The sequence below is a fragment of the Pleurodeles waltl genome, chromosome 5 (genome assembly GCF_031143425.1).
Source record: "Pleurodeles waltl isolate 20211129_DDA chromosome 5, aPleWal1.hap1.20221129, whole genome shotgun sequence".
Classification (NCBI taxonomy): domain Eukaryota; kingdom Metazoa; phylum Chordata; class Amphibia; order Caudata; family Salamandridae; genus Pleurodeles; species Pleurodeles waltl.
This window is the reverse complement of record NC_090444.1, coordinates 1,507,812,106-1,507,827,767: the sequence shown is the minus strand read 5'-3', so window position 1 is coordinate 1,507,827,767 and position 15,662 is coordinate 1,507,812,106. Positions and strand designations below refer to the sequence as shown.

Sequence of the window (15,662 nt, the reverse complement as noted above, 5' to 3'; positions counted from 1 at the left end):
ACAAGCCCACCAAGCACAGATGTTCTAAAATTCACAAGCCCACCAAGCACAGAATAGATGGTATTAATCAACATAATTGAAGTTTCTGTGCTTGGCATCTTTGAATTTTGAAAGGGCTGCATTTTTAACTCTCATAACTTAATTCCTTTAATTTGGAATATATTCGGCCAACGCCGCTCTTGACAGGAATCTGAGCCTGACCCAAGCAGACAGAGCCCTAATCCCCTCTGTGCCAACTTCAGTGCTGTTGTGAGGAAATGGCACAGTGAATAAGCCTTGGTGCTGTACAACACTGACAGCATTGGAGTGTACACACACACACCATAGCGTAGGACTAAAGAAATAACTTGAAACTGTGTAGGTACAGCATATTGTGGGATAACGGCAGACCAAATGGAGCATGGGGAGTGTTATCTGTTTGCAATGATGGGCTAATGGGGGCACGCCTTATAATTCTAGGCATAACTGATGTCACCGTAAGCGGATGCCTACTATTGTCATAACGACACCAGCTCTGTACCAGGGCAATTTGGACAAATACAGAACTGAGTACAAATGCAACTGTCAGCAAGTACATACTTGTGCACATGCCCTTCTAGAAAGCTGCAGCTAGTTGAGATAACTAAAGATAGTACTCACATTCACAATTACTTTGTGGCACTAGGTGGGTGAGGGACCGGGGGGGGTCCACATTTCCCAGAAGGTTGAGCTTGGGCATGTTTGATGACAGAGTTGCAAAAATGCCAGAATGTTTTCCAGAAACCATGTTCTGTACAGCCTGTTTTTCACAGAAAGAGTGACAAATGCAGTGAACCCCTGGCAGCTTACACCAGTGTAAACAGTTGCAAGACCATAGCCGAGTAGAAGAAATCACAGTTTTAAAGTGACAGGTCAAAACATTCTTACAGTATACTTCAACTCTGTTGGCCCTACTCAGCATTATTGGTTTTAGTCAGTTTCCTGCATGTTTATGGCCCTCCACTCATATATACACATTATCAGCTCCGTAAAGGGATCAAAATGTGTTTCCAAAGGAGGTATTTTCTGTACTGACTCGTCTCCCTCTCATTTATTTTGTAAACTAACTCAGGCTCCTGCCAGACACTAGAGCACTGGAATGCATCGTAAATACGTTATCCTGCCCTGTTAAGGCCCAGATCATGTAACTTTTTTTTTTTTTTTTGTTTAAGGTTCAAATAGTGCTTTTGTGGGCTTTAGTTTAGAATTTATTAACTGAGCATATATGCCTTAAGTGTTGGACTGTAGGCACATGCAGAGAATCTGGTGATATTGCACTTTCCAAGCGAATGCTCTTTTTAGGGAAGCAATTTAAAAGAAAAAAACGTTTCAAATGAAGACAAGAGGTTAGTGTGAAAAAACAGACCACGCCCCCATTTAGCTCCTCCATTGATTACGAGTCCTTGCATCTGTGAATTTGCATTGTTTACAAAGAGGATCTAAAAAGACACTAGTGAATCTGAGTTTTTCTATAGTAAAATAATCTGAAGACGAATCTCAAAGTATGTGCATTGAGACAGTTTCATCTTTAAGTCACTTGGCTTGTAAGTTTTGGCACGTCGTTAAGAGAAGGTCATCTTAATATGCCACAGTCACATCCACTTATGGACCAGAATCGCTGCATCTTGAAGCAAAAGCACATAGGTACAACCAAGTTTGTGCAAGCTCTCTCCTATTGAGCCTATGTACGCTGCAAAATATTTGTAAGTAACACCATTAGAGTCTGATATTGTATAAGTCCCAGCAGGAATGTGCATAAGGGGTTTCTTTCAATGCTGTTTCAAGAGTTTGCTAAAATCAGTCGTAGTCCAGAACAAACTCATGCAGTGGATGACAATAAATTGAGAGCAAGGGCCTGGGGGGTAATATTGAAAGGATCTTCGATTTGCACATTTCCCATGCCAAGCCTTCAAGTGTTTCAGCTTTGCCCTTGTTTATTTTGATTTAATGTCTAGTTGTCTGTCGGACAAAATAGACATTAAATCTTCTTGCCCCTGACACAAATCAACATCTCGGGCGTCGGGCGATATGAATTCCCCATCCCTGAGAGACGCTTGCCATCAAAGGGCATGATCATGACAGACATCTGGACATCCCCTGCAAAGCCAGACGTTCTAAGACAGGTGTGGTGTCCGAGTGTCACCATCATGGAAACCACTCTGCCCAGTGAGTAGGTCATGTCCAAACCACAGCGTATAGTAAATTTAGCTGAGTCTCTCCCATCTTTAACTGCTAGGCAGAGAATGGCCTGAGCATCCTAAGGGAACTGTTGCAACACTTACGCAACAGTGTCCCACAGTGTGTGGAAATAGGGGTTCAATAAGTATGTGATGTTCACTGACCACAATTCAAGGCTGGTGGAAGAAAAATGTTTCTTACCAAAGCTATCCAGCCTCTTGCATTCCATGTTCGGGGATGCAGCAGGAATCGCACAATGGAGGGTGGAAGCTTGGACCCTCAAGCTCTCAGCATAGGACGTTGGGTTAGGAAGCTTGGCAACCCTGGGGTGGGGTGGCGGTGGGCAATCGTCCTATTCACAGGCGCCCCTGTGCTGGGTTTGGACCTGGTTCCCAGAAGGATGCCATTGAGGGCTTTGCTGAAAGAGAGCAGGGGTTCAGAGGAGGAAGCTCCAGGTTGCAGCACCTCCATCAAGATGTTGGTCTTGACCGCCACTGAGGGCAACTCAAGGTCCAAGAATCAGCTGCCCTTTTTATTACCACAGCATTGGTTGCTCCTCTCCTCCTCAGCTACAGTAGGGGGAGAAAGAATGCTGGTATCTGGAGATGTGTCCAGACTGATGGCATCACCCAGTTCTTCAAAGCTGTCCATTTCCTATTCTTCTGACTGATATTCTAAAAAGTCCAGTGAAACCCTGCCATTCTTCCCGAAGTCTAGCTCTTCAGAATAAGGCTGAGGCACCAGCCCAGGACACAAGGATCCTGTTGGTGCTAGAATAAGTGACGGTCAATGTGGCTCCATGTTGGATTGGCTTCGACTTCTTGTGTTTTTTGTGCCTCTTACCAAAGTGTCGCGACCTCCAAGGAGTCATGTGACGTGGAGTCACCTGCCGAGCTGCTAGCAGCTTTAGGCGCCACTGCCTCAAAGCCTCCAGGCACAATGGTATAGCAGTTGGAGCACAACTTGGAGCCGTGGTCACACTCCAGACACAAGAGGTGTGGTTCTGTCATCAACATGGCACGGTGAGAGGCGCCACAGGGTTTAAAACCACTCTTCCTCAATGACATTTCCTCCACACACCAGGAGGAAAAAAACTTTTAAAAAGGTTGAGAAAATGTTGAAAAGAAATCCTGTCAAAAAGTGACAAGAGGCTTAGCTCTTTTCCGGATCTGCGCTGGCTGGAGAGGAAAGACAACCACTTCAGGTGCAGACGCCACCATGTGGATCCAACCAACGCTACCTACCGGCGCGCAGGGGTACTCACGAAAAATCTTCCAGATCAAGTCTGACGCTTGGGGAGAATTCAAAGGTAAAGAATCTGATGCTACAAGCCTTTATCAGATTGTGGAGTACAAGAAGGAAATAGTGTGTGCAAGTGGAAAACGTGGTGGTAAAAATGGCTTCTGTGATTATTTTGGTTTTGAGGGAGCTGGAAAGTTTTTGCATTAATCCACTAACAAACCTTAAATCTTTAACCAAAGCTAGTGAAACTTGGTTCTCAAAGTACTGAATAGCTCTTACTTTGTGACTTGTTTATTGAGAGCCAGTCCGAGCCAAAAATGAGTATTCGCCTTCCATATATTCCTCATCTTCCTCTTGATAATGAAGATCTGTTGAACTATAGGCAGGGCCAAAGGGCACTTTATCATCGAAATCTTGAAAGTCCAGAAAATGGCTTGGTGGCTGAGGCGATTCCTTGCCTCCTGGTGATGTATATTCAGATATTAATGGCAAAACATGCCTTTTTCAGTGATTGATTTGATTTTTGGGCCTCATCAAAAGATTGGTCAACGGTTTCTTCATTGTCACAACCTTATTTGTAATATGGACAGAATCATCGGCAGAATGGCCGTTGGTGTCGAGATGGCTAACGTCCAAAATTTCACTGTTCTTACCCTTGTTGATGGCAGTGACTCAGATTTTATCAGCAAGATTTTCTTCAGATGGTTATCAGTCATCAACAATAGTACCATTGATGTTTTAGTAGATATGTGAGATATTTTTTTAATGGAGTTGGAGGCTCTGATCTTGGCCTGTGTTCCGAAGGTACAGCGTCCTTTTTGGCTTCGATGATGAGAAAGCTGAGACGATGGTCTCTGGAAGGTCTCATCAGATTTCTTTAATATCTGCTTAGGAGCTTTCTTTTCAGCACGATGTTTTAACAAATACCCATCTGAACACTCTCCTATGAGTCTTTTTGCGCAATTCTAAGGTTCTCTCGCTCTCATCTACAGAAGCCAGGGTTTCTTTGGGCTTTATTTTTTGAAGCCATATGAACAGTCTACCCTCCCTGACCAACCCTTATGTTGATCTTCTAAATGCAGTATTCTCGTCCCAAATTTAAGACCAGGCTTGACCAGACCTTTTTGCATATGTTGGACATGATGGTCAGTCAGAGTTTTGATCAAATGATGGCAGGAATTGCTTTAGAACAGTCCAATTTGGTAATGAAGTGACCATAGTTGAACTTTCTTTTTCTTTAAGAAACTGACCAGAGCTCAGGAGCCTTCCTTCATATGTCATGTGGTAGAAAATCTGAAGTATGGTACCCTCTGAGGTGAGTGGTGGTCCGGATGCTGCAGTCTGGTTGAAGTATGTTTTTTTTTAAATGATGTAAATAGGATGCCAAAGTTAATGTTTTAGCTCCCCCGCCCACAAGCTATGTATAATACAGTACTGCTTTCTAATTGTACCACTTTGGCTATGAGGAATGATTCAAGCATGCAAATCTTTGAAAGGTGCAATACTGGAGAATTTACTTTTCCACTTAGCATACATTTATCACTTTTAAGCAGAATGACCCATCTTCTACTCACAATTGTATTTTTCATTATTTATTTTTGCATAAAACAGACTTAATTTGAGGCGTGAAAGCCTTGAGGGAGCAGGAGTCTGGGGATAATAAAGAAGAACCTGCTGAAGGTCAACAGAAGACATAAGTTTCACTAGCTCTTATTTCTGTTCAACCCACCCGAGAAGAGAGTGGGGAAAAAGAAAAGATGGTCATGAACAGCTTGTGACCTTGGGCTCACACCACAGAGAGTAACTGCCGTACCCCCCGTGCAGAAGTGAGGTGAAATTCCCTGCAAGTCTTATAAACCTTATGATTATCCCAAGCTGAGCAGAGAAACATATAGCTGAGGCTGATCATTGTCAAGTGAAGAAATAACATACTTGAAGTTGGCAAAGGCAGTTCAAGATTGAAGTGCACGTTACAAAGCTAGTGCTTCCATGTGAGTTTAGAAAGAGTTCAGAATAAAGGTATAGCTCAGTAAGAAAAATTTGTTCTTCAGCACGGTCAACCAGAACATATTTGTGTGGGCAAATTCCAGACAACTGCTCAAGTAATCTTGAAAAAATCGTACAAAATATCTCACTAACAGAAACCTTTGCATAATTAGGAGGGAAAGTCTTAAAAACATCATATTACCACTAAGATTTAATCTCATTACAGTTCCTGAACTTATCAGTGATATCTTAGGCATCAAATCAGGCCTAGAGTCTTTCAAGAGTAACATGCTTGCATCAAGTTATATGCAGTACCATCACCACCATAGTGCAGGATGAAGGAATTAAAGAATGCAAACCTGACTAGCTGTTGGCCTCTTTCTTGGGTCCCACTGGAGCATGTCACGCAGGAGTTGTACTGCCTCGCTGCTTGCATTAGGAATTAGAGTCTTCAGGTTGCTCGGAACACACTGAGGCCAGCGGAAGTTCATGGCACCTGCGAGCAGGTATCCCTCTGTCCAGTCATTCTGTAATAAGTGGACCACATTTCTGATCATCCCAATGCCTTCCAAATGCATTTTCATTAAATTCTACATAAAGCTTAAAATCAAAACAACATATTTTGAATAATCCAACATGAGGTTTCATCATAGTCACCTTTTTTGGCGTTCCCAGTACTTGGCAAATTTTGAATATTGTATCAATCTCACTAGAGCCCGGGAATAGAGGCCTTAGTGTGTAAACTTCTGCCATTATGCACCCAACAGCCCAGATATCAATTGGAGAATTATAGTTGGTGGACCGCAGAAGTACTTCAGGAGCTCTGTACCTGCAATCAAACAGAAGTACATGGAAACAACTATAAAAAGTAGTAACAACATTGTACGTTGGCAGAGTACAACTTTCAGATTTTGGACAGATAACTATCTCATCATAGTTGTGTAATTCCACAATCTCTGCAAAAGTAGCTGCTTTAGATGTTATTTTTCAGAAATACAGATGGGCCAGGTAACAGCTTTACTTTGACACATTCACTAATGAGGTTTGTCTACAGCATGAAAGGAACAAAAGAAAGCAAGAGAATGGTAAAGCATGCCCATCTGTGGGTTGCCAGAATTCGGGCTATTGTCATACCAATTACCGGGTAGGAATTCATTGCATTTTATTAACAGTATTATCTCCAGAGCTCTGAATTGGCCAAAGTTTGAAAATTATAAAGCTGTATTCTCTCCCAGGTACCAAAATGGAAAAATCTAACAATACAGCGAGTGACAAGTTAACCACTAATCACTTTAAGAAATTGAACTGCAATAATATGCTTTGTAGCTAACCAATTTATGACACAGAGACAATGGTCCTTGGGTCACTTGTGCTGTCGAATTAGTGTGACTCGTACTTTGGTGCCACTGATGGAAAAGTAGTTAGTATTTACTGTCAGGATAAGCACTGTCCAAAATATTTAAAAAACAGAAGCGAGAGCTGCTACATTTCTTAGGATACGGGTACAATGAAAGTAATTTTCCACCCTCCACCATGAATAACCTCAATGCAAGTTGAAAGTGCTTAACGTTAAAAAAAAAGTTCTGCAATATATGTTATGTTCAAAAGGACAAAGCATATTTGTGGCAGGGTTTACCATCTTGTAGACACATAATCCGTGTAAGGAGGTCTAGATCTTGTTTCACGAGCAAGTCCAAAGTCTGCTATTTTGACAAGCTCAGGTCCCATACAAAGAAGGTTTTCAGGTTTCAAATCTCTGTGAAAGAATCCTAGAAATAAATTAAATAATATTTTGGAGAAAGATACAGACACTTTAATGTAGATCATACTCACAAAGCCCCTTAAGGTTACATTGCCTGAACTTACTACAGTGGAACTGTTCAATATACAGCAAGAGGCATGTGTCAAACACAAGAGAATAAGAAAGGCCATCTGAGCCTGCTTGGAGCCCGTGGCATTTTTGTATTCTTGGGCAAAGGCAGACTGCAATGCTTATGACATTCCCTACCCTAAGCAACGATTTGCTCAAGTTTTAACGGATAGTAAGGGTAAAGTGAAAATATTTGAGGTAGGCGGTAGCATGTCTTATTCATTACAAAGCATTAACTCCTTTAAATACTTAAAATATGTAATATGCTACAGCCATATAAAATACAGCACAACATTTATGCCATTATTAAAATCCAATTTTTTAATACTATAAGCTTTTAAGAAATGCAAACAAACTAAAGTGTGAAGTTTAAAACTGAAGTAAATTCACTTACATTTCGTTTCAACTAAGTCATCATATAACATAATTTATTTTGTAAGGAACAGGGTTTTCTCCAATTAAAGGGATTATCTCACTGCAACACACCAGCATCCACATTTAGCAAGAGCTACATTTTCATCCCAAACATGAACAGCAGTTATTTTTGCAAGGCATTCCCACAGTCTATTTTCTTTTTAAAAATGTGCATACGAGCAATTCTACATCATATGATGAGGGAAATGGACACATCCCCTGGAGCATCCCTGGGTAATACCAACTGCATTTGCAACTAAGCCTGCATGCAGTGGTTAGTAGCTAAATTGATTCAGACTGTCTAGCGGTGAAACAGTATTTGAAAGAAAAAAAAACTGTTCATTTTTAAAAATATTAATTAGGTCCAAGCTTATTAAGGTACCAAGTAGAAAAGTCAAATGTGGGTTTTAAGATATCTACAATGAATATGTAATTGCTGAATGTAGATACGCTAAGTTTCAATGATCATGCAAGTTTCTGAAGCTGAATGTAATGATTTTTTCACAGCAGTTCTTCTTGGAGTGCATGCCTAGCAGTTAGTCTGGTTGGTGAGCACAGATGTAGCACTCCACCAAAAGGCTTAACTATTAGTTCTGAAATATAAATACTGTTAGTTAACATCACACCTAGACTCTGACCTGTGTGTTGTGGTGGTGTAAAGTGGCTGTGTTAATCCTAAAGCATTTAAGTGGTGTAAGGAAATGCCTCCTTGGCATAGTTACCCCCTGACTTTTTGCCTTTGCTGATGCTATGTTTTGAATTGAAAGTGTGCTGAGGCCTGCTAACCAGGCCCCAGCACCAGTGTTCTTTCCCTAACCTGTACTTTTGATTCCACAATTGGCACACCTTGGCATCCAGGTAAGTCCCTTGTAACTGGTACCCCTGGTACCAAGGGCCCTGATGCCAGGCAAGGTCTCTAAGGGCTGCAGCATATCTTATGCCACCCTGGGGACCCCTCACTCAGCACAGACACACTGCTTGCCAGCTTGTGTGTGCTGGTGAGGACAAAACGAGTAAGTCGACATGGCACTCCCCTCAGGGTGCCATGCCAACCTCACACTGCCTATGCAGTATAGATAAGTCACCCCTCTAGTAGGCCTTACAGCCCTAAGGCAGGGTGCACTATACCATCAGATGAGGGCACCAGTGCATGAGCACTGTGCCCCTACAGCGTCTAAGCCAAACCTTAGACATTGTAAGTGCAGGGTAGCCATAAGAGTATATGGTCTGGGAGTCTGTCAAACACGAACTCCACAGCACCATAATGGCTACACTGAAAACTGGGAAGTTTGGTATCAAACTTCTCAGCACAATAAATGCACACTGATGCCAGTGTACATTTTATTGTAAAATACACCCCAGAGGGCACCTTAGAGGTGCCCCCTGAAACCTAATCCAACTAGCCGTGTAGGCTGACTGGTTCTACTAGCCTGCCACACTCGAGACATGTTGCTGGCCCCATGGGGAGAGTGCCTTTGTCACTCTGAGGCCAGTAACAAAGCCTGCACTGGGTGGAGATGCTATCACCTCCCCCAGGCAGGAGCTGTAACACCTGGCGGTGAGCCTCAAAGGCTTATCCCCTTTGTTCCAGCACCACAGGGCACTCCAGCTAGTGGAGTTGCCCGCCCCCTCCGGCCACGGCCCCACTTTTGGCGGCAAGGCCGGAGGAGATAATGAGAATAACAAGGAGGAGTCACTGGCCGTTCAGGACAGCCCCTAAGGTGTCCTGAGCTGAAGTGACTCTAACTTTTAGAAATCCTCCATCTTGCAGATGGAGGATTCCCCCAATAGGGATAGGATTGGGATCCCCTCCCCTTGGGAGGAGGCACAAAGAGGGTGTACCCACCCTCAGGGCTAGTAGCCATTGGCTACTAACCCCCCAGACCTAAACACGCCCTTAAATTTAGTATTTAAGGGCTCCCCTGAACCTAAGAATTTAGATTCCTGCAACTTACCGAAGCAGAAAACTGCTGAGCTGAAAATCCCTGCAGAAGAAGAAAGAAGACACCAACTGCTTTGGCCCCAGTCCTACCGGCCTGTCTCCTGCCTTCTAAAGAAACCTGCTCCAGCGACGCTTTCTCCAGGACCAGCGACCTCTGAATCCTCAGAGGACTGCCCTGCTTCAAGAGGAACAAGAAACTCCCGAGGACAGCGGCCCTGTTCCAAAAAGACTGCAACTTTGTTTCAGAGGAGCAGATTTAAAGACCCCTGCAATCCCCGCAAGAAGCGTGAGACTTGCAACACTGCACCCGGCGACCCCGACTCGACTGGTGGAGAAACAACACCTCAGGGAGGACCCTCCGGCGACTCCGAGACTGTGAGTAACCAAAGTTGTCCCCCCTGAGCCCCCACAGCGACACCTGCAGAGGGAATCCCGAGGCTCCCCCTGACCGCGACTGCCTGACTCTAAAATCCCGACGGCTGGAAAAGACTCTGCACCAGCAGCCCCCAGCACCTGAAGGATCGGAACTTCAGTGCAGGAGTGACCCCCAGGAGGCCCTCTCCCTTGCCCAGGTGGTGGCTACCCCGAGGAGCCCCCCCTTGCCTGCCTGCACCGCTGAAGAGACCCCTTGGTCTCCCATTGATTTACATTGCGAACCCGACGCTTGGTTGCACACTGCACCCGGCCGCCCCCGCGCTGCTGAGGGTGTACTTTTGGTGTGGACTTGTGTCCCCCCCGGTGCCCTACAAAACCCCCCTGGTCTGCCCTCCGAAGACGCGGGTACTTACCTGCTGGCAGACTGGAACCGGGGCACCCCCTTCTCTCCATTGAAGCCTATGTGTTTTGGGCACCACTTTGAACTCTGCACCTGACCGGCCCTGAGCTGCTGGTGTGGTGACTTTGGGGTTGCTCTGAACCCCCAACGGTGGGCTACCTTAGACCCCAATTTGAACCCCGTAGGTGGTTTACTTACCTGCAAGAACTAACATTACTTTACCTCCCCTAGGAACTGTGAAAATTGCACTGTGTCCACTTTTAAAACAGCTAAATGTGTTTTATGTAAAAAGTTTATATGCTATTGGGATTATTCAAAGTTCCTAAAGTACTTACCTGCAATACCTTTCAAATGAGATATTACATGTAGAATTTGAACCTGTGGTTCTTGAAATAAACTAAGAAAATATATTTTTCTATAACAAAACCTATTGGCCTGGATTTGTCTCTGAGTGTGTGTTCCTCATTTATTGCCTGTGTGTATGTACAACAAATGCTTAACACTACTCCTTTGATAAGCCTACTGCTCGACCACACTACCACAAAATAGAGCATTAGTATTATCTCTTTTTGCCACTATCTTACCTCTAAGGGGAACCCTTGGACTCTGTGCATACTATTCCTTACTTTGAAATAGTGCATAAAGAGCCAACTTCCTACAAGTGGTTTTAAAAATGAAAGCAATATGGTGGACTCAATCCCTGTGATCATGATCTTTGTGTTACGATTCACCCAGCAGTAAATAGATCTGTGAATTCTTCCTACAAACCATCTTCATTTCCCAGATGTTCATGTATGGGGATTACTGTTCTGGATTTGTTAGGAGCAATAGTATATCTATAAGCAACTACTCATCCTTGCCCAATCCATAAGATATCAATGGAACATGCTGTTCATTTTTATTATGTATTTTTATGTGTATAGCGCACATTCAGTAATAAGTATTAAAACGTTTTTTTTAAAACAGTTCAAGAATAATGGAATTAGAAGAAAATGGGAGGGAAAGGTATAAACAGAGACAGTCTTTAAGGGCTGAAAAGCTCAGTCCTGAACCCCAGTAGTGTCAGGCTAAAAGCCTTCATGTTAAAATACCAGTAAAGCTTATTATCTTCAACAGTACTGAAGACATGAAATAAAGTGGCCATGAGTCTTACTTGCACAGATTTAGAAATGCAAGGTTTACCAAATGTGCTTAGGTAAAAAAAAACACTGCTTAAAATTCTCAATCACAAAATTAAGAATAATCTGTGATCTTAAAAAAACAATAATTCTGAGTTGTGTTTTAAGCCTGACGTTAATAAGCAGTTATTGTCTGCAAATTATCTTATCACTACAAGCATCAAGTGCATAACTCTTTGACTTAATTTACTCACTCAACAACAAGTCTCACCACATTTGCCCATCTTGCAAATTATGACTCCTGGATTAAGAGCAGTTTTTGGTGGATGTAAGGCTTTCAGAAAGCAAAAGAAAAAAAGTTACAGAATTTGGTAATTCCATGTTCTGAAATAACAGGAATTCCATTAGATGCATCTCCTATGATTTGGAATTACATGAAAAAACACAGTTCCATAATGAAATGTCAGGCAATCCTGTGATAGCGGAAGCACAGAAGAATGAAAGATTTGATGAATGGTGGTGTATCTTAATTAGAAATTATAGCAGCTGTTAACCATGAAAGAACAAACAAGGTGGCTTGGCGAGTTGAGTCCTTGCTTCTGCATTTGTGCCACATGAGTGCACAAGACAATCTTGGCAGGTCAAACTCAGCCTTTGGCCATTACAAGATCAATAAACTGTGTACCATTAAAATGCCTAATAGTAACATCCATTACTTATAGTGCTTGGAGTGGGCGACAAAAGGAGGTAATAAGCCCTATATTCACATATATTATAATTCAGGCTCCGTTGCTGAATTTAATTTAACCAAGTAAGATTTTCCAAAAGAAATGTGAATACTTAATTTAGGATTCTTTTTTTTTGGTATTGTGATCGCTACCCACAAAGATAACCACATGATAATTCACAAACAAATGAAAAGTAATTATTTCAAAAACACCGAAAAGACAACAGATTGCAACATTCAAATTCATAAGTGATACTGAAATAAACTTACCATACTTGTGAATGTAAGCAAGCCCTTGTAATATTTGGTACATGATGTTCCTAATAGCTGATTCAGGAAACAATTTACTTCTAAAAAATGAGTTACAAAGCACATTTAAAAACATTACATTTTCACATGTACAGAAAATTAAATACTTCTTGAACCAAAAACCAGAAACTAAAAGCAGCAACAATACACAATGGTCAGAGCCCTCCTGTGCAAAAACATGTATAATGCCCATCTGTTAATGGATATTTCAGAACTGGTTCATTTTAGGGATATGGTATCAAACGTTTCTTGGCGGATCAATGCTACTCCTTTTAATATCTGCCAAATTCACATAATATAGAACACATCTCAATTGATAGCATAACTTTAGTAGTACATCAAATGATTCACACATGCTGATCTACTAGTTTAAAAAGAAAGCGAGATAAAACAATCATCACATACCTGTCTTTCATGAGCTGGTACAGGTTTTCTTTCATGTATTCAAACACAAAATAGAGATTGTCATTTTCTCTTATAACTTCCTTTAATTTCACTACATTGGCATGGTTTAACTTCTGTAGAGACTAGGAAAACATAGGAAAACAAAGTACAATGATGTACTGAGAAACAAATATTCTGAAAGATTATTTTCATGTTAATAAAACTCATACCCATTATTTTGTTAAACACTACAAATCCACAATTCGATGCAAACCACTGCTGCATCAGTACTTTAATAATGAGCTACTAGAGGCATGACGTTTCTTCTGGTCATTTTGCAAATGCGCATATTAAACGAGATTACATTGTATCACAGAAAGTGGCAACACAGATCATGCATGTCTATTTAGCAGACCTCCTGCAGCACCAAGAGCCCCAAAATTACCCTTTGCTGAAAACCACTTTTTCAAGTAGTGCATATTCACACCAGATATGTCTTTGCACACAATGCTTCAGCAGCAACATCTGCAGTGGGGCCAATTCAGGCCATGGGCATCTGCAATTGATAGACCAAGGCTAAGTGCTACTGGCAGGCTAAATGCCATGGAAAACAATGCTGACTAGGTACGTCTGTAACCAATTCAGGCCCCCACCAACCTCCCTTAATAGCCCAACTGGGAGGGGAAATGCACCAGTAGTTTTTTCTACTGATGTTTATTCATGGTCAGGGGAGATTGCCTTTAGAGTGAAAAATGTCCTAGGTATCATAATGGAAAGTTTCATTTCTATTAAGGACACGGAGGTGAGGATTATGCTGTACTTTCTCCACTTTATTCCTTCCAACAGCCATATAAAACATAAAACAGGACTTCATTTCCCATGAACACTTGGGGAAAATTCAATTAAAAAACTGTTCAATCCCCAAACAGGGACCCTTTCAGAGGCCTTTGTCCCTTATGCTGCCTCTTCTTTCTTCCTGTGACAGAAGCCAACTAAAAACGTCTTCATTCCTGCTTAGTTAAATCAGATGCTATGAAACAAACATGGTAACCAGTAAGATTACTGTACTCAAAATATACGGTGTAAGAAACATAGTTTAAATGCATAATACTGCAGACATATTAATCAGAAAAGTATACCCACCTTAACAAAAGAGTGAATCCCTTATTTTGGGTGGGAGCATACTTGCAAATATCTGGGTGGGCTAATCCTTGACTCAGTGTCCTTAAAAGAATTGAAACTTTCCATTATCAATAATGTACCTGTTAGATACAGAGATCTGACTTCCAAAACACATCTATAGGATAACAGGAACAGCTTGGCAGCCAGTTTAGCTGATAAGTCCCTCTTGGAGAGATATTTATTGCACTGCCAGGACAGAAAAAGATCCAATACTTTGTTGACATTTCACAACGTGGAATGCCTGCATTCTGGAGGAAGTAAGAGACAGATGCCCTAAAGACGTTTACGAACGAGCGGATGTTCTGCCACCCGGTGATCACCGACATAGGAGTGATGCGAGAAGAATTGCCGATCTGAAGATATTGATCAAGCTGTAAAACAACCCTTCAGAGGCTAAAGAGGAAAGGAAATTTAAGACATGGACAACGTTGGTCCCCACCGAATCCAAGTGTCTCTAGTGACATCAGCCCAACCTTCTAGACCAAGCCAATCTATACCGTATAATGGTGGTGTTGACCCAGGCGTTTGAGAGGAGAGATGAAGCCTCTTACAAAAGTCCAGCATTCCCTGTAATCTTCCACGCAATAAGATGTAGAGATCTGTTTAGGATCAGATGATGTGGAGTCCCCTCTGGATCTTGAAGGAGATCCGTAAACAGGGTGGATAGATTGGAAACTCCCAGGAAAGTTCCAGAAGAACTGGATACTAAACTTGCTCTCTCCAAATTGGGGTGATTACCATTAGGACCAATTGTTGCCTCCGCAATCGGGCGGAGAGACGCATAATCATGGCAAATGGGGGAAATACATATCCCTTCTTCAGATGCCAGTTCTGTCGCTATCGCATTTGGGTCCAGCCACCAGTTGAAGCACCTGGGGAGCTGGTAATCCAGGCGAGATACAAAGAGGTCTACCGAGAATTAACCTCACCTGGCCTGAAGAGGCAGGACACCTGGGGGATAGAACTTCCAAAGACTCACATTTTGCAGGTGATGGGAGTGCCAGTCTGCTACCTGGTTGGATTTGCCCAAAAGATGCTCTGTCGTGACTGAAACCTGATGCTCAAAACAATAGACCCAGAAGTTCCTGGCCAGGTTCTTGGAACTCATACCTGCCAAGTGATTTATATAGCGTCTTACCGCCACGTTGTTTGTCCTGAGCAGGACACAGCTTTGCACCCTGTGCTTGGTCCAACATTTGACTGCAAATGAGTCGGCAAGCAGTTGATGTGAAGGGGCTTTTCAAAAGAGGATCAATTTCCGACTCTGGAGAATTCCCCACACCTTGCACCCCAACCCGTGCCGCTGGCAATGGATTCTATCACCATGTCTGGAAGGTAGCTGAATATCGTTCAGCCATTCCAAGCCTCCATGTGGGCGAGCCACCACTGAATCTCTTTTTTGACATCTTCCACTTGAAGGAAGGTGAGTTCTCTTCAAAAGTGGAAGGCTTTGAGCCATTGTAATGCCCAATAGTGAACAGGCCCTGGACAAATGGCCTGAATTGAAGACAACAGTC

The 15,662-nt window shown here is 42.5% G+C and overlaps 1 protein-coding gene across 1 annotated transcript in view; it reads right to left on the bottom strand.

Annotated features, from left to right (window-relative positions):
- The window catches only part of CILK1 (ciliogenesis associated kinase 1), a 245,806-nt gene that overhangs the window by 189,272 nt on the left and 40,872 nt on the right, over positions 1 to 15,662 (bottom strand). The window contains exons 4-8 of the mRNA XM_069235798.1: positions 12,985 to 13,106; positions 12,541 to 12,620; positions 7,061 to 7,193; positions 6,082 to 6,253; positions 5,784 to 5,951 (exon numbers count right to left, since the gene is read on the bottom strand). Of these exons, the coding sequence (XP_069091899.1) occupies positions 5,784 to 5,951; positions 6,082 to 6,253; positions 7,061 to 7,193; positions 12,541 to 12,620; positions 12,985 to 13,106 (675 nt within the window). The remainder of the gene's footprint in view (positions 1 to 5,783; positions 5,952 to 6,081; positions 6,254 to 7,060; positions 7,194 to 12,540; positions 12,621 to 12,984; positions 13,107 to 15,662) is intronic.